Source organism: Uloborus diversus, chromosome 6, assembly GCF_026930045.1.
Source record: "Uloborus diversus isolate 005 chromosome 6, Udiv.v.3.1, whole genome shotgun sequence".
Classification (NCBI taxonomy): Eukaryota; Metazoa; Arthropoda; class Arachnida; order Araneae; family Uloboridae; genus Uloborus; species Uloborus diversus.
Window position 1 is genome coordinate 43,216,025 of NC_072736.1, and position 20,082 is coordinate 43,236,106.

At 33.8% G+C, this 20,082-nt stretch overlaps 1 protein-coding gene across 3 annotated transcripts in view; it reads right to left on the bottom strand.

Moving 5' to 3' along the window:
• Positions 1-2,453: 2,453 nt before the first annotated feature.
• The window catches only part of LOC129223874 (aquaporin-10-like), a 169,584-nt gene continuing 151,955 nt past the window's right edge, over positions 2,454-20,082 (bottom strand). For all 3 annotated transcript variants that reach the window (XM_054858242.1, XM_054858241.1, XM_054858243.1), the window contains one exon: positions 2,454-2,871. In XM_054858242.1, the coding sequence (XP_054714217.1) occupies positions 2,834-2,871 (38 nt within the window). In that variant the 3' untranslated portion in view covers positions 2,454-2,833. The remainder of the gene's footprint in view (positions 2,872-20,082) is intronic.

Here is a 20,082-nt window from a genome sequence, read left to right on the forward strand (position 1 = left end):
TTCTAGAAGAAACTTTATATTTATTCATTAATAAATACTTTAATTAATATTACAGAGCTTATTCATATAGAAACAAGATTTGGAAAATATATCATAACAATCATAGAAAAGTACAAAGGGTCCCAAAATAACGTAGTTTGAGTAATTGATATTGATAGACATAATGCTCGATTTTAATTCTCTTCAAATTAATATCATTTTAATTTCTTTCATTTTGGGTTTGTTACGACTTGAGTAGATTAGTTTTTTAAATGCAAACTTTTAAGTTCTGCTAAGTATTTATGTTTCATTTGAATCAAAGATTTCTCCAAGACTATTAAAAAATCTTGATCAAAAATGAATTTTACATTCACAATTGCATTTTTTTTTAAAAGTTTCAACACATTTTTATGGAAACGACATTTATTTGAGAAGATGCGATATTTAAAAAAAATAGTAATAATAATAAATAAATTTGTTACAGTAAAATTTTTATTTAATCAAAAACCCTTTTAAAAAAAATAAATAAAATGTCTATGCAGTTTCAAAAAAAAAAAAAAAAAAAAACTCGTAACTTAACAGCAAAAAGCACAAAAACTAAAATAAAACTGATTTTGAAAATTCTTCATTTCAAAAATCTACAATTTGCACAAATATTAATAAAATATTCTCCTCTTCTATGTTCTGTCATACACTACTATACCAGAATGTCTGGCGTTATAATTAACCCTTAGGGTGTTTGTAATATACAGAATATATTCTATGCTGTGAATACCACAGCATCGCTTTTTCAAAAATTAATTTGGCGCATATGTTTTTAGTTTCAAACTCTCGTCTTCTATTTTCAAGACGAATATACGAGGCCCTAATCTCACTTCCTCTCTCTGATTCACTTAGGGCCCATGGTTGCCGATTTATATTAAATGAAAAAGAAAAAAAATTCACAGTCATATCAAAATAAAGTATATAAAATACAATCCGCAGTTACACCAAATGCATTATTTGCACACATGTTTTTGGTCATAAACTGATATGCATGAATTACTATTTGAACGTGAGAACTTTGACCGATGTGCATGTGAAGCACCAGAATACAGTGGTTCGTGAAAAGTTGCATCACCACCGATTAACACTTTGAAACATAATTGAAAATCATAGACGTGAATACAAATCAAAAGTAAACTGTCCAAAGATCGTTTATAAATGAACTAAGAACAGTGTTAGTGTAAATAGTGAGCAGAACTTATATTCATTTTTTTTTTGCACAAAAAATCATAAACTGCAAAATAGAATCTCTAGAAGATTCATCCGAAATGCGCCTTAAAATTTAGGTAACGCGTATTTTCACTCTTTTAATTTCAAATAAAAATGAATCATCGTGGAAGTTACACAGAAAATACAACTGGAATTTTAATAATATTACGTTTGAATATTTTGTTAATTTTTCAAATACGAAGTGGACATCATAAACTTTTATTGAACATTCTAAGCGTTAGAAATAAAAATAGTTAGCCCTTTTCCCCCGCTATTTTTTACTTCAACCATTGAAAGTGGGTAGTTTTTTAAAGGAATTAATCATCATTTAGGGATTGATCATATCCCCCCTCCCCCCGACGCCTTACTGCTTTGTTCTTTTCCTCCTCTGAGATGATTTGCACTTTTCAAAAAAATGTCATCGATGCTTTTCAACTTCTTGGAAAACGAGCTGACGTGTGCATCACATGAATTCCTTTTACGCAATTTAATGATAATAGTAGTGCCTTGGAGTAAACAAAGAAACACTTTAAATATTTTTTCGCTAAGTTTGTTGCGAAGTGAAGGAAAAAAACGTTTTATACAGATTAATTTTACCATTTTAGTGTGATTCAATGGTTAACTCTCTAAATATCACCAATAGTGGCCAAAGTAAAACCAAAAAAAAAAAAAAAGAAAAGAAAAGAAAAGAAAAACGCCAAATTTTTTGTCCCCAAGTTGGCGAAAAAACTTGGCGACCAAAAGCTTGGCGATATGTAGCCAAGTGTTTTCCGAATTATTACACCACTTGAGTTTGCATTGATATTAACAATGATTCATCCCCCCAAAAAAGTGTAAAAGACCCCCCCCCCCCCTAGGTACATCCGAATGCAACCAAAAGAGGAGGTGCACAACTAGACCCCACTAGGAGTCTACGCACCAAATTTCAACTTTCTAAGACATACCGTTTTTGAGTTAAGCGAGATACATACGCACATACATTCGTACATACAGACGTCACGAGAAAACTCGTTGTAATTAATTTGGGGATCGTCGAAATGGGTATTTCAGGTGTCTGTACGTTCTTAGACATATATCCACGTGTGGTCAGGTCAAAACAACAACTGAACATTCATTCGGGGTGAGCAAAATGGAAAAAAAAAAAAATTTCGTGAATACAATACTTCCTTTACTTTGTAAAGGAAAAAAAGAAAAGGAAAGGGAAAGGGAAGTAAAAAGAAAAAAAAAATCTCTGTACATAATCTGTCATTTGTAGTGATGCACATTTCGTGATCCACTGTAATCCTAAATTTTTAGAATTTGAACACATAATGAGAGGAAAGAAACATGAGAAGTATCTGGAATACATTTAATGATTCGTTGAAAGTCTTTAGAATGAGTGAGAATGTCAATGAGTGAATATAAAATCGTTGTTAAAATTGGATAAAAGAGTTACAGCACAGAGCTTTCCATCCAAGTACGCCGCTTCAAATTTGGACGTTTGAGGCACATCGAAAGGTGAAATACTTGTCTCGATGATTGGAGAATCATTGTGGAACACACAGATACTATGATAACCCTCGACGAATTCCACCGCTCAAGGTCTTTCTGAATTTGCGGTTCACTCTTCTGCTTTTCTTCCGTCCACCGTCACTATTCCTAAGGGTACAATAGGCAAAAAAGTGCAATATTAGTAAAATGATCGGTGCAGTTTAAATTTCTGCAGTAATAAACGGGTTGATGTGTGCATCGCATGCCTTCCTTTTACGTCAATTTAGTAATAATAATGCCTTGGATTAAGCAAAGAAACACTTTAAATATTTCTACCCCTAGTTTGTTGCGAGCCGGAGCAAAAAGAAACGTTTATAACGATTAATTTTCCCAATATTGGACATTTTAATGTGATTCAATGGTCAACTCTCTAAATATTGCCAATACTGGCCAAAATAAAACCAGATTTGAAAAAAAAAAAGTCGTCAAATTCGTCGCCAAGTTGGCGAAAAAACTTGGCGACCAAAAGATTGGCTATTTTGACTATTGCATATTGTTAACAGTCCCTCAAAACCCCGAAATTCACCGATGCCGTATTTTAAAACACAACGACTGATTTTTAATGAATTTTTAAAAATCACCAAGTGTTTGCCAAATTATAACACCACTTGAGTTTGCATTGAAATGAACAATGATTCCCACCACCCCCAAAAAAAAGGTGTAAAAGACCCCCTTTGGAACATCCGAATGCAACCAAAAGGGAAGGTGCACAAATAGACCCCACCAGGAGTCTACGTTCCAAACTTCAAATTTCTAGGGCATACCGTTTTTGAGTTATGCGAGATAAATACGCACATACATAAGTTTCTGCTATTCCGGAGTTTTTCTGATTGAGGTTATGATTGTAAGTTGTCTAAACAGTTGTTTTTAGTGTCTGCAAACTTACACATGTAAGTTCATGCAAACATCTGATATCATCAAGGTAAAGATAGTTTTATGTTTGCTGTCTATTTCTTAATAAAATAACAGTGGTTTAAGGTTATAGCTATATAACTAACACAGTGACTAATATAAGTTAATAAAAGTGCACTGATTGCCTTAAAATGGATCTACTTGAACCCAGCGTTCAAGCAGCTCCGGACCACATTTTATCACTAAGTTATGTTAAGTAAGGTTTGTAATCTTTTAAAATAAAGAGGTTAGTTACTATTTATACCCGTTTATTTGCAGATATGGGGATAAAAAGGATCCGAAAGTAAAAGAGAACCTTTTGAAGTAGGAAATATGCGGATTATTAAGAGGAAAATTTACAATTGTGTCCAAATTCAATTAATTCCGGAGAAATGTCTTTAGAGAGTGGCATCCAGCCCATTTTGACTTGTGTGCAGGGGTATTCCTCGTATAAATCGGTTAATTTGTTCCGTGTAGTATCGAAACCGTGTTATACGATACTTTTTTTTATAAATAGTTTTATTACTTATTTTTTAATCTAATTAATTACGTACATATAAATCATGTCAATGTGTACCGTGTGGTATCGAAATCGAAACCATGTTCCGTGTTATAGCGAAACCGTGTTTTACGAGACCTTGAAATATTGTAAATCAAGGAATGTGTACCGTGTTATATCAAAACCAAGTCTTGTGGTGAAAATTTAGCTGAAATTTCTGCTCAATAGAACATACAAACGAAAACTGACTACCAGAACTTACTAAGGTCCACTGGTTTAAAAGTAAGAGTTGTTATATAAGATAAAACCTAATTATTTTACATACCTCAAATTAAAGTTGTTATTCACAAGAAAAAACTTTATCAACTTTCTTTACTAAGAGCAAAGTGCAATCTATAAGGGGAAAAATCTGAGCTTTTCTATAGCAATAAAGTTCGTTTGAGCAACAATAACAAAATAAAATATAAAATAAAATAAATAGTATTGTTTTATTTATTTCATTTTATATTTTGTTTCAACTACATTTTTTATTTATCGTTAAATTTAGCTTTTGTTTAATCCCAATGTTATTTTCTTACAATGCATTGGAAACAAAATAATATTCATCTTTTTGCTTTTAGAACACTGATGAGAAAAATAAAGTATGTATTTAAAAGTTAAGAGTTAGTGTTATATGGGGAAACCAAACTTTCGAGCCAAAGACAGATAATTTTTCGTAAAAATTTCATAAAAACAAAGTAAAAACTCATTACAGTTATTATCACACATTTTTTAACAGTGTATTGAACAAAAATGAAATTCCTTCTTTTAAATTTCGTGTAACATCAAAACCGTGTAGTATTTAAAATCAAGTTTTGTACCGTGTAATATCGAAACTGTGTTGTAGAAGTACCGTGTTATACGAGGGACGCCGGTATATCAACAAGAAAAAGGAAATTGAAAGATCGTTCACAAAACAAGCCTGGGAATCCTGTAGTATCTGTAGCGAAGAAAAGCAGATATTAAATAATACCAGAGAAAATAAATCCACCCAAGCCATTTAAGAGAGGAGTTTCCATTCTTGCTAATGTTTAAATAATGAGCATTTCAATTGGTTTTAGCTGCAGTTAGATTATCTTTCTATTTGAGAAAGTATGTTTGCCTAAAAATATGCTTTATGAATGTACGTTGATTTTATATTAATTTATGTAAATATTTTGTAATTTATATAAATAGTTTGCTCACTAGAATGTATGTTTTGAGGTTTCTTTCAAAATCCTTGCTCCTTTTTGGTACCACCACCTGTTTTACAGCTTTTTCTAATGGATTTGCTGCACGGGGCTACTTGAACCCAATTTTAAAAATAGAAAAAAAATATCAATAATTAAAATGGTTGTTTAAAACAGGCTTAAGGTGATAGCAGAACGTCTAAAAGTGGTAAAAACAAGGTTATCAGTGCACATTATGGGTTTAACAAAAAACATCAGTGTAAAACTCGTAAAAAATATGAAATTTTGGGTCCAAGTAGCCGCCCCAGTTTACGGTACATGAAAATATATATATATATATACATTTTTAAATCAACTATCATTATTTTACTCATGAACGATTGATTCCCACAGGTTCCAACTGCTCATTTGTTACTTCCTTTTACATAGTAAAGGAAGTATTGTATTCGTGAAAACTGTTCACCTTAAAATTGGTCTTAATTTCCATTTTGCTCGTCCCCGAACGAATATTGGTTATTTTTTTCAACCCGATCACACATGGATAAAGGTCTAAGAACGTATAGACATCCGAAATATCCATTTTGACGATCCCCGAGTTAATTACAACGAGTTTTCTCGTGACGTCTGTATGTACGTATGTAAATGCGTATGTGTTTGTGTATGTGCGCATGTATCAAGCATAACTCAAAAATGGTATGTCCTAGAAAGTTGAAATTTGTTACGTAGACTCCTAGTGGGGTCTAGTTGTGCACCACCCCCTTTTGGTTGCATTCGAATGTTCCAAAGGGTTACACCCTTTTGGAGGGAAATCATTGTAAATTTCAATACAAACTGAATTGGTGTTATTATTTAGTAAACACTTAGTTTTCGCCAAGCTTTTGGTGGCCAACTTGGCGACAAATTTAGAGGTTTTATTTATTTATTTACTTATTTAAATCTGGTTTCATTTTGGCCACTGTCTGCGATATTTAGAGAGTTTTAAACTGAATCCCATTAAAATTGCTAATACTGGGAAAATTAATCTGTATAAAACGCTTTCTTGCTTCGCAACAAAGTTGGGGTGAAAACATTTCAAGTGTTTCTTTGCTTAAGGCACTATTATCATTAAAGTGGCGCAAAAAGAAGTCATGTGATGCACACATCTGCTCGTTCTCAACAATGTTTAGCTGATGTTAATATGAACAAAATTTTAGTATTGCGAAGCTTGAAAGCAATCCAGAGGCGTGGCAGAAATTAAACATGAGTGGTAATTATTGATTTGAAGTCAAAAGTTCACAAAGTACATAATTTTTAATGCTACAAATTATTCGCAATTGAAATAATTATTACTTTAGGAAAATTTACAATTCTAGAAAAGGACCAGAGTTATATTTTTACACTATAACGAATGAACTTTTCCCTCCTTCCTCAGAAAAAAAAAGAACAAATAAACTAATTTATAAATGAATAAATAAAACAAGCATAAATGAATAAACAAGTAAAATAATTGGGACAAATAAATAAATAAAGTAATGATAGCATAAATACAAAACACATTTTGTGGCAGCAGGCAAAACAGGCAGCAGTGTTTGCTTTAGTGTTTCACTGTTGATATTTCAAACCGGTAAAAATAAATTTACCTTTCTTAATTAAATAAAAATGATTAACATTAGCATCCAAAAAATAAGTAACTAAGAAATGCAATAATGCAGAATTTTAGCTTTTTCTCTGCAAAACGCAATACAGCAGTTCTAGACTTTCAAAATATTAGACATACGTTGTAAATATACATATATATATTTTTGGATAAACATTTATTTTTACAACTCTATTAGACGTACTACGGAAACTGACCAAAATTGTCTAAAGGGAAAAGCGAACTATTGAACATGAAACTATTTACGAGTTTTATCAATCAATTTTTTTTTTAAATTATCAAATCCTACATTTAACTATTTTGACCGAATGAAAGAAAAAAAAAGTCTCCACTAACGCCTAGTACAGTTAGTTTGTAACATCCCTACAGCATCACTTTATCGAAAACTTTTTTTTTATTGTGTGGTAGGTTGTCATTGCTGCATTTTTAAATGAAAAAAAAAAGGTGAAATCTAGTTTATATCGAAGAGGAATTGCACATCATCGATTATTGATTTCCGACGTTGCCATGAAGTTTATTTAAAGAACACTTTAACGTGTTAGAAAATTCCAGGGAATGGGCACTTAACTTTAACTAGTAAAGCTTCTCGAATCGAATCTGATTTTTTCCCCTGCTTTTTTTAATAGTTAAACCTCACTACTTTCGATAGTGGGACGAAATGTCACAGTAGTTTATTGCGTCGTTTTCTGAAAGGTTCGGACGGTTCAAATTAGGCTTTTGGTATCGACACAAGCTTAATCCATTTTAAAAAGAAAACGCGGGGAGACATAAAAAATGCCCATTTGATTTTTCCAAAAAAAAAAAAAACCGCTTGAATAACATTTGGTGTACGGCTTCATTTTTTCCTCAAAAATAGGAGGTAAACTTACAAGGCAATTTTAAAATAGTTTTTACAAATTTTTCGCACTAAGAAAAAAAAAAAAAAAACGATCGGAGCTTTTATGTATTTTATTCGCCTTTCCTCTAAAACAGTCGCCGTTTTACACAATTGATTGCCAAGTAGTCGTTTTGGGCCATAGTTTAGCTAAAATCGTACCCTTTGCATCAAAACAGAAGCGATAGTCGCTCTTTTAGTCGTCAGCGGCAGCCATTGCATTCAGAGGGATATGCTCCAAACCGTTTTATGTATCAACGAAGAAGTATAAAATTAAGGGGGGGGGGGGGGAAATCACTTTTGAAAAATCACGAATTGAGCTTTTTTTTTGACAATTTTTTCGCACTAAAAAAAAAGAAAGGAGCTTTTATGTGTTTTAGTCATCTTTTCTTTTAAAAAAGTCGCCGTTTTTTCCAATTTATTGCAAAATGGATGTTTTGGGCCTTGACGAAAATAGTCACCCTTGCATCAAAATTATAGCTATAGTCACTCTTTTAGTCACCAGTTGTAGACTTGAAATTCAGAAAGATTTGCTGCGAATCGTTTTATAGCGTGAAAGTATCAACAAAGAAGTATAAACTTTTTTGGGGAAAAAACCATTTATGAAAAATCAGAGATTGAGCTGGTTTCAACGTTCAACGCCTCAGATATGAATGATCGTGAGCAAGGATGCATTAACATTATATTGTCAATCCTAAACAAGAAAATTAAGATATTTCTTCGCTTTTCTTTAATTTGTACGCGCTTTTTTCTGAAACAACTCTAAAATAACAGGGACGATTTCGACATGAAAATAATCCCTAAAAATTATTTAACGAATTAAAAGTTACCATAGCGATAGACGGGGTTTAGTTGATGAAGTTTTGGAAGCCGCAGCGCTTTCTGCAAATTCTGTTTTATGTATTTCTGCTTTTTTACAAGCAGGCTGAAATGTTTAAACTTCAAAGATAAGGCACAAATATTCAAAAAATTATTAAATTTGCAAAAATGTTACCATATATTTACATTTTTGAAAACCAATATATGTTTCGGAAATATTTGTTTACATATATTCATTGCCGCTCACCCTGTCTAGCGGTCAGAGTCGTCTGACTCTCAAGGGTAGATCCCGGGTTCGAATCCAGGCTCGAGCAAGGATGTACTTGCTCTCTCCTATCCTTGTCCTTTCTTGTTGTTGTGATGTGAATGGTTGCCTACCCAGAAACGAGTCCTTACGGCATGTTTAAGTCGAACTTCACACCAAATTACGGTACAGTTGGAAAAATGAAGCAGCGCACCCCCCAAATTGCCAGTATAGCTGGCACACATCAGCAACAGATGCATTCATTTGAGAAACTGTAGCATGGTGTGTTCAAATTTGAAATTACTCTCTCATTAATTCAGAATGTTATTTAGAGGGTTTTCATTTTTGGTACTGTAGTTGGGGTTAACCCAACCTGGCAGCATTGTAAAAGCTACGCAGATCCTGATCACAGAATTACTCTGCTGCAAAGTTAGGCTTACCGTAACTATAGATGGGTGATCCTCGAAAAACCTGACATTTTCCATTCACAAATTTTTAAAAAATGAAAATGCTTATAAAAATCTGAAGAAAAAAAAAAAAAGAAAAACATACTTACTCTTTGCTAGGAACATTTTAGGAGAAAAATAGAGGTAACTCACTTTAATCCTGCTACACTCCTCAAAACAAATTGGGGACCAACTTTAAAATGATGCACCTTAATCATTTAAGCAATTAAATTTATTTAAAGAATGCTGTTTTACATTTTTAAGTTTGCGTAGTTTAGGACAACAAATTAAACTTGTGGAATGGTTCTACAAAAGTTTAATACAATTTAAGTATATTTGAGAAAAACGAATGGGGAGACGCCAAGAGAGTGATTTTCCGTTTATTCAAAAAAATTTGTGGGAAAAAGTAAATGAGTTATTGTTTTAATAAGAATGGAATAACATCGGAAAAGTTATTTCTAACGACTAATAATAATAATAATTCTAGGTCAAACAATCCTTATGTTAGGCTTCTGGGATCCAGGGATTTTGAAGAATCACCCAGATGTGTTACCTTTTTTCAGCCCCGTGTAAATTTGTTCGGTAAAATAATTTAAAAGTTTATTTCAGATTTTCTTTTTATTATCGAAATCATTAGTGTTGTATTGACATTACATTGCTTCCAAGTGAAACTGCGTGAAGAAATGTTTGGAAGAACTTGACGTCAAAAGACACAGTCAGACAATAAAGCATTTCAAATAACATTAACCAGAAATTATAATAGTAATAATAACAATGAGCTAGTGCGCATTATTAGTTGTGAATTTTTCACAAACACGTTTTTTACGAGCACTCGGTTATAATAACGAACAAATATCGCGGTCCCTTTGCAATCGTTATAAGCGAGTTCGACTGTAGTTGAATCGAACATAAAATGTTCATTAAAACTTAAGCTATGTTTATAAAAGTAAATACAGTCACCCTCGTTTTACGCGGGGGTTACGTTCCTTAGAAATGACGCATCAATCAAAACCGCGTAAAATAAGACTTAATATTAGTGTTAAAATAAGAGTTAGGTACCGTAGATATAAAAAAAATCCTTCATCCTAGTGATGACTATGTGTATAATAAGTTTAATGTGTACTTTTATCTAGTTCTATACACAACATGTATAAAGAAAACACTCATTTAGTAAAGTCAGAACAAACAACGTAAGTAGAAGCACAAATTTGTAAATTACAGCAGACACGTGTTTCGGCGTTACAGGGAACGCCTTTTTCAATGCAAAAAATAATGAGCTTATGGATGAAAAGACATCCGACAAAAGCCAAGAGCAGATAAGCATGCAGCTTAAAAGATAAAAACAGCAGATTAGCCAAACACCAATGACAAAGTTATAAACCGATCAGGAACCAATAGGAATGCAAGCAAAGGCCAGGAGCTTTCTCTTAGGTACGAACCCAGAAAGAAAGAATTCAATTGGACAAGGATTAAGCCGAAGCTTAAACAAAAAGAAAAGAAATTGTCAGTAACCGTGAACCGCAAGAAAGGAAAAGCAGAATGGAAAACCATGAAATAAAATAAAGATAAATAGAAGAAAATTGGGGGGGGGGTGTCAATCAAGACAAAAAGGTAAAAATAAACAAAGGAAGATAGATAAAAATGAGTGGGGAAAAAAGGGGGGAGTATTAAAGATATGGGAGCCAAATGTTAGAAAAATATGGAACTGAACTAAGATCGTTAACTAAGTTAGAACTGTTCCTCAAAATATGAAAGGATTCCCAAAAGTCCAGATCTGATGAATTGGGGCATTTTTGGATAATCTGATAAGAGTTAAAATCAAAAGAGTGATTCGAATCCCAACAATGTTGAGCAATACTAGACTTATTTAATTGTTGTTTTTTCACATAATTTTGATGCTCTTTCAAGCGAATTTTTAAAGCACGCCGAGTCTGTCCAATATAGGCAAGTTTACAACTACAATTAATTCTATAAATTCCACAACAATTAAGAGGGTGAATAGGATCTTTAAGAGAAGAGAATGAAAGTTTATTAATAGGAGAGAACACCATCTGGAATTGGAAACGTTTTAGAATCTTAGCAACCTGATAGCTACAGATGGAAAGAATGGCAAAACAACCAATCTTTTCATCCATAAGCTCATTATTTTTTGCATTGAAAAAGGCGTTCCCTGTAACGCCGAAACACGTGTCTGCTGTAATTTACAAATTTGTGCTTCTACTTACGTTGTTTGTTCTGACTTTACTATTCAGCACAAAGGTATTTATTTATCTTAACTCATTTAGTGTTTATGAAAAGGAGCTGGCTTTGATAGTCTTTTGGTAGTCCAGAATTTTTCTCTGCACTTCTTTGCAGAGCATTAACGCATCCATGATCATTTCCATGATGGAATCTTTCTTTATTAACAAATCAGAAAGATCACTGTCAAGGAATGGCTCAAAATTTTCAATGTGAACGTTTTTGGTTCTGTGTCATCGATGTCGGTATTCTCGTCGCTCTTGTCCTCCTTTGTCACTCCTAAAAACTTTCTTCCAGTGAGTTCTGAACTGTGAGTTAAATAACTTTACAGCTAGAAAGAACTTTGGAACCAATCGTATACAGGGTGGCGACAGGAACTGGAAAAAAAAGTTCCCTGACTTTTCCCTGATTTCCCTGATTAAGTTCACCAAATTTCCCTGATTTACGTCACCTGAAAAGCATTGCATATTAAATAAAATGCAGTGTTTAAAACGGTTTAAGCTGTTAATTAAAAATATATTTTGAAAAGATGCTCCTTTTTTTGGTAAAAATAGTTATCAAATTATCGACAAAGAAATATTATAGGAAATCTAAAACAAACACTTTATTTCCAGAAACCAGTTAACATAAGAATTCTGAGAAATTATTAAAACCATTCTTAAAGGCATATCTAATCATGATGAAACTAAAAATTTTAAATGGAAATAATCTTGAACTGAACTTTTAAGCAGTATAATTGTTACTGCAAGAGTAACAAGTGATAGTTAAAGTAAAGAAGCAATGTAGTTCTACTTACGTAAAAAATACTGAATCGTGTGCAGGTAAACAGCAGTATCTGCAGAAATTAGTATTCGAGATATTTGAAGAAATGTGTAGTGGATTCAGTACTAACAATGGGAAAATGCTGGAATTCGACGTTTTTTTCTCGCCTTTTTTCAGCGGAAACCAAATAAGCGAGCTTGTACAATAAAGGTAACGTACCATAGATGACAAAAATGCAAAAATTAAAAAGAATACTTAGCAGTTTCTGCCCTTTACCTGCACACGGCAGAATAGACATATTTATGCAAAACAAATTGAAATCTTCCAACAACCAGTCATATTGAGCTATTCTCTAATTAAGAACTTAGGTTTTAATGAATGAATACAGTATTTTTACTATTAAAAAATAAGAAAAATATTTACTTATGTACACAACTCGGTTTCAAATGATTTCATTAGTTGTCGAGAAAAAATCTTAGATTACTTTAGTTACAAACAACATCGCAAAACAACATTGCAAAAACAATTATTAATTTCAAAATATATATGTATGTGGTTTTAAAATAAAAGATTTTTTAAAGTCTGAAAAAAAAAAAGAAAAAAAAAACCTTCGAGTAATCTGAAGTAACAGGGAATAATAAAATGGCAAAAAAACAAATTTGATTTTAAGTCAAATTAATTTTAGCAATTAAATTAACTTGAGAAAACAAAGATCTTTTCTTGAAATCGTGATATAAGAGTATGCTAATTCCTTCAAGACAATGAGTAAAAGCAAGGGAGCAAAGTCATTAATGATGGCTTCCTCTTTGCCTGTGGGGTTGTTTATTTTACACAGCATGGAATGCGTGAAGAAAAATTCAAGCTAAGTAAAATAAACAACTTTTCAGACAAAGAATCAATCTTAGGAGGTTCATCCTAAAATTGAATACTTTGACCTTGAGGAAAAAAGATGCACAAATATTCGGCAATGTATAATCGCACCTTATTAATTTTACTTTTTTAAAACAAATAATAGGCAAAAAATTCGCAGGGAATCAAAGCAGGCGCGGATCCACGGGAGGGGAACTGGGGGAACGTTCCCCCTCCAAAATCCCAAGTGTACCTAAAAATTTTCAAAAGAGAGTACGGGAAAATAATTCCGTTTTTCAAAACTTGAACTATATGAAAGGGGCCAGAAAAAGTAAGGAGAGAATTTCAAAAGCGGATCTAAAAAGAGAAACTGCTGGAATGTCCCCCCCCCCCACACACACACTTTAGAACGTGAACTAAGGCACCAGGAAAAGCAATTAGGCAACAACAGAAACGGATCCATGGAGGGAACTGGGGGAACCTTTGAGGGGGAAACCCCTCAAAACCCCCATATATACCTAAAAATTTTCACAATAGAGTGTAGAAAGTAGTTTTATAGAACTTAAACTCGAGGAAAAGCTCCAGAAAATTCGATCAAACAATAGCAGAGGCGGATCCCTGGAAGGGAACTGGGGGAACGTTCCCCTTCCTCTAAATTCTCATGTGTACTTAAAAGTTTTCACAACGTATTACAGCGAAGTTCTCCAGTTATATAGAACTTTAGCTTGAAGAAAGGCGCCAGAAAAAGATAGGAGAGAATTGCAAAAGTGGATCTAAAGAGGAGAACTGGGGAATGTTCCCCTCTTCCCTGCATAAAAATAAATAAATAAATAAAGACAAACCTGTTTAAACTGTTTTTTGCATTTATTTGGTGAAGGATTGATCATTATATTTAAAGCTACTGCAATTCCGTGGCGCTATTAGAGGTGGAGGCTGGAGGGTGGGGGGGACACAGGGCAACAGGATCCGTGATCCCCCAGAAGGCCGAGTAGAATGTTTTTGTAAAACATTTCCTATAATTAAAGAGAAAAATAGAACGTACCTTGGAAACAGTCGCCTTTTTTAGTCGGTCTAAAAATAAGAAAGTCTTCATAATGTTGGAAGTCCGCTTCCTCCGCCAATACCTTTAAAGCGCGTCTCAAATCTTGTTTTCAGGACTTCAATTTTGAAAATTTTAAAGGGGAGAACTACCGAACACCTCGCATTCTAATAACATCGAGAATCGTTTAAAATTGCTTTTTTGGAGCTTCAATTTTGAAAAATTGCCAAACCCCTGACGTTACCAAATATGGTCTACAGTCATTTTTTTAAGATGTTGATAACGAAAAATTTCCGGACAAGGGTCCGAATGCTCCTGTAGAAAATCTGAACATTAAAAAATTAAGGTTTCGAAAAATTTAATGGGGAAAGCGTTTAAATCCTTTATCACCGAATATCGCTCAAAAACTTCGTTTTCTAGGACTTCAATTTCGAAACATTTTTTTGGGAAAAGCCCCAGAACCGTACTGCTCGAAGTATTGTCAAAGTTAGTCTGTAACTGCGTTTCTAGAAATTCAATTTCAGAAAATTTAGCGGAGGGATTTTCGATTTAAATCTATTTTACAAAAAAACGGAGGCAGTCCCCCAAAAAAATCCCATTTGTGACCCTACCGTCAATAAATATCGCCTATAATTGCGTTTTTAAAACTTTAATTTCCGCAGGCGGCCCCCGAACCTTTCTTTTTCGTAACATCACCAGAGGCCGTCTAAAACTGCGTCCTTAAGACTAAAATGTCAACATTTTTTTTCAACAACTGCCCTATCAGATGGTGAAAATTTTAAAAGTGCACCCTTTATAAAACTTTTGTGGTTGAACCACTGGTGCAAATATTATTTCCTTTAAGCACATACAAATAGAAAAATGAACAAACTTTTTTAACTAATTATTTAAGAATTGTACTTTTAGAATTTGTAATGAATACATTTTTTTCATAAGAGGCATTAAGAAGCAGTAGATACGTTGTAAAACTCAATGTTTATGGTTATTTTTTAATGAGTAATTTCATATAACTCCCCCACCCCCATAAACATACTTCCTAGAAAAGTTCCCCTCCCAAATCCATAGTCTGGATCCGCCCCTGAATCAAAGTACTTCATTTTGCAAGGGAAAAAAAAAATTTTTTTTCTTCATTTGATCAATTTTCCCTGATTTTTTGCTCTTTTTTCAAAATTCCCTGATATTTCCCTGAGTGATAAAGTTCCCTGACTTTTCCCTGATCTCCCTGATTTCCCTGATCTGTCGCCACCCTGGTATAAAATGTCTCCAGTGGCCCAACCAATTATTAGCACGCCAAAATGCAGTTTATTACGAGTAAGCTGAAATCTGTAGGAGTTTGGATTTTGAAAGAGGAGAAAATTTTATCTGTTTGCATTGCCTCATCCGCGTGAAATCGAAACTCATCCACGTAAAATAAAATAAAGGTGTCAAATCGTAAACCGCCTATAATCGAAACCGCGTAAAATAAACCAGCGTAAAACAAACTCGCGTAAAACGAGGGTCTACTGTACGTGTAGTCGAAATGAGGATAAAGGTTTAGGAGAATTTTATGCATTATTACATATTATTAAGTTTGCGAATCGAAACCGCGAATCGGAACAATAGCAAATTTTAGTTATATGAAAATGAAAGATTGGTCTTTTTAATACTTAGCATCAACATTCCTTTCATTTCAGTCCATTATTTCCTTGTAATAAAAGACTGGTTCGAATACCATTGCGTCTATCTTATTCTTTTTACGTTCTTGTTTTTGCTTGTTTGTTTATTTATTTTTTTTATACCGTAAAATGTTACAGTGAAATAAGATTTGACGGTAAAATGTGCTGGAAACATAGATGCCGGTACTGTTTGCCATAAAATTTCAGTAATTTCATTTTGCATTGTGCATGTATTAACTTTTTTTTTTTCGTTTTTATTGTAGTCGAATCGAACATAAAATGTTCACTGATTTAGGCTATATTTATACAAGTAAATACATGTAGTCGAAATGAGGATAAAGTTTTTGAATAGTTTTATAAATTATTACATACTGATATGTACGCAAATCGGAAACAATAATAAATTTAAGTTACTTGAAAATAAACGACTAGTCCTTTAGATAGATACTCAGTTTCAACATTCATTTCATTTCAGCCTTTTTACTTCCTTTTACAAAAAAGGAAGTATTGTATTCGAGAAAAAATTTTCACTCAAAAATCGCCCTTAATTTCCATTTTGCTCACCCCCAAATGAATGTTGAGTTTTTTTTTCGATTCGACCACATGCGGAAAAGTGCCTAAGAATGTATAGACACGCGAAATATCCATTTTGACCATCACCGAGGTAATTACAACGACTTTTCTCGTGACGTCTGTATGTATGTGCGTATGTGTGTATGTGCGCATGTGCGTATGTGCGTATGTGCGTATGTATCTCGCATAACTCAAAAATGGTATGTCCTAGAAAGTTGAAATTTGGTACATAGACTCGTAGTGGGGTCTACTTGTGCACCTCCCCTTTTGGTTGCTTTCGGATGTTCCTAAGGGGGTCTTTTGCACCTTTTTGGGGGGAAATCATTGTTAATTTCGATGTAAACTCAAGTGGCGTTATAATTTGTCGGACACTTGGCGATATATCGCCAGTCTTTTGGTCGCCAAGTTTTGTCGCCAACTTGGCGACAAATTTGGCGGAGTTTTTTTTTTTTTTTTTGGTTTCAATTTGGCCATTGTTGGTGATATTTAGAGAATAAATATTGAATCACATTAAAATAGCGAATAATGGGGAAATGACATTAAATTGGAGTAAAAGGAAGTCATGTGATGCACACATCAGCTCGTTTTTTCTTGTAATAGAATTCCGCTTTATCAAAGTCAATTGCAATACAGTTACAATATCAAGTAAAATGAATTTAGTAAAATGAAACTAAAGTGGAAGAAGCAGCATCAAGTTTGCTTGTTTTAACAGAAAAACAAACAAAATTTCAAATCAAAACAGCATTTGGTGCAGAGCTCTACTTTAAGAATGCAAAAGTGATCCTTTATCTAAAAACACTACAAGAGTGGTTCTCAATATTTCATATTACATTAGGTTGAGCAGAAAATGAAAATCTAATAGTTTTTAATGTGAAGTGTAGATGCATCATTTCCACTACTTTTTAGAATTTTGTACTGCAAACACGATATTGTAAATAAGGGCACCTTTTTGTGAATTAAAATCATTTGTAGAGAGAGGCCTTTCTTGCAACACTTACTAACTTTGACTGCAACACACTTTACAAGACGAAGATTAATGCGTTTTATTCAAATCACTTGATAGCAAATTTTGTTTCAAGTAGGACAGCGTTTTTCACCCAGTGACACGAGTACTTTTGGCAGCATTCATCATAAGTAAAGACGAAACATGAGAAGGGGGAGGGGGGATTTCTCCACAAAACAGATGCAGTCAAGTCAAGTCATACTGGCACATTGGTGATCATTTCGTTTAGTTGACGTCAAAAATGAGATGGCGATATTTAGCGAGATTCTCATAGAATCTTGTATTAATGTAAATATCTACAATCGTTGTTGAATTGTTTCTTTTTTGTTTTTGCCCATTTTTGTAGCATATGATAATGTCTTTATTTAGTTTTTTGAACCGAAATCGCTACGTTTGACTTTTTATTTATCAGAATCGTTGTAAATAAAAAATAAAACTATCATAAAAAGTGAATGAAAACATTGTAATTCTATAAGAATAGCTTCTTATCCATGAGTATAAGTATCTTTATTCCATTCATCTAATTTCTCTTTTAGGGAGTGGAGACAACAATTACAAACGAATTGTTCATAATTGTTTGATTAATTTAATGAGAAAATTGTAATTTTATAAGAGTAGCTTCCTATTCATGAGTTAACGCATCCTTATTCCATTCATTTAATTTATCTTTCAGGGGACGGAGGCAACAATTACAAACCATTCCTTCGGTATTGCTTAGACTTCTATTCTATTCTATTCTATTCAAGAGTCACAACTGACTTCAACTGCATTTTATGTCGAGGACTGCATACTAAGTGCCTTGCCTCCATTGTTTTTATATACCGATAGATGGCAGCACCATCACCGGATCGAGCAGTTAATGAGAATTTAGAACTAGTCCAAGAGCTAATAGCTACCTGGTACTAGCACCCCCAGAGGTATCGTTTCACTTGGAGGACATTGAGACCACGAGCATATTTAACGTCGCCCAGTCCCCTTTAATGACGACGGTGGGTCTTCGACCAGCAAGGATCGAACCCGAGGCCCTCCGGCCCAGAGTCCACACTGTAAAAAAAAACTGTAAATTTTGAAGAAGTTATCCGTATTTTTTACAGAAAAAAACTGTTCGTAATAAAATACAGGATTTCTCTGTTTTTTTGAATCTGTAACCGATTATAAGCGTTAACTGTTACCATCGCCTCACCGCGTACTTTGTTTTTCTTCGAAATTTCGCCCGCCTGTTTGGATTTTGGTTCTCGTGCTCGAGTTTTTTGATCTTATATTTATTTACACCGTCGTCATTAAAGGGGACTGGGCGACGTTAAATAGGCTCGTGGTCTCAATGTCCTCCAAGTGAAACGATACCTCTGGGGGTGCTAGTACTAGGTAGCTATTAGCTCTTGGGCTAGTTCAAAATTCTCACTAACTGTTCGATCCGGTGATGGTGCTGCCATCTATCGGTATATAAAATAATAGAGGCAAGGCACATAGTATGCAGTCCTCGACATAAATACAGTTGAAGTCAGTTGTGACTCTTGAATAGAATAGAATAGAATATATTTATTTAAAGCGAGTAAGTCTTAAATCGTTTGTAACTTCCATTTCATTGCATCCTAATCAATATTTTATTATTATGTTTTTTTTGTCATCTGTTACAGAGGCATATTCGGAAATTTACCTTTGTATACATGTATTTCGTAGTAGTATAGTAAATATTGAAATGTATTTATAAAAGTATAGTTTCATTTTTTAATCTTCATAAAATAATATATTAGCTTGAATAAATAATAAAAATACGGAAGATTTCTGTAAAATAAACGGAAGAAAACTGGCGTCCTGGCTGACAGTTTTTTTCCGTAAATTTTACAGATTTTTTTTACAGTGCAATAGGTAGCCTTACCGATCAGGCTACCACGGCCCCTGCTTAGACTTGCAGTAGGTATTGCGAAGGTCACGAGGGGCCTAAAGGGCTCGACTCGGAATCAAAGGGGCCCTGGTTCGGAGCCCGACGCCGCCAAAGATCCACTGAGTATATGCGAAGTATAAGTGATATCTGTGTAACCAAAAGTCCTGCGGTCGGTCGCTATCAGTAATCATGGATGCAGGGTACTACAGACCTTCCATCTCCTTTAGTATCATATCAGTGACCAACTTGCCACGGCTTATTGGAGCATTAAACCTAATAAAACCAATTAAAATTCGTAGGTGCGCGGGTCGCTGCAAGTTTGTATTGAGAACCACTCGCTATGAAAGGATAAGACAGAGGGTATACCCAACGTACTCTGGATAAATGGCAAAACCGCTGGGCCAGATTATGACAGACCTCCAAGCAGCTGCAAGGGGAGACAAAGCAGCAACAGACACAGGAGAAACTTAGTAGTTAAAGAAAAAGAAAGGTCACATACAACACACAAGGAGCACAAACAGGGAAAACATAGCTCATTAAAACATAGTATAATGATAAATAGTCATCAGAATAAGTGAGCTAATACACAAAAAGTATGTATTAGAGCACACTTCAGGACATATATTTTGAACACCCTTACAAGCGTATTTCACCGATTGAAAATCGTAAATACGTCTCTAAAACTTAGTCAAGCGGGA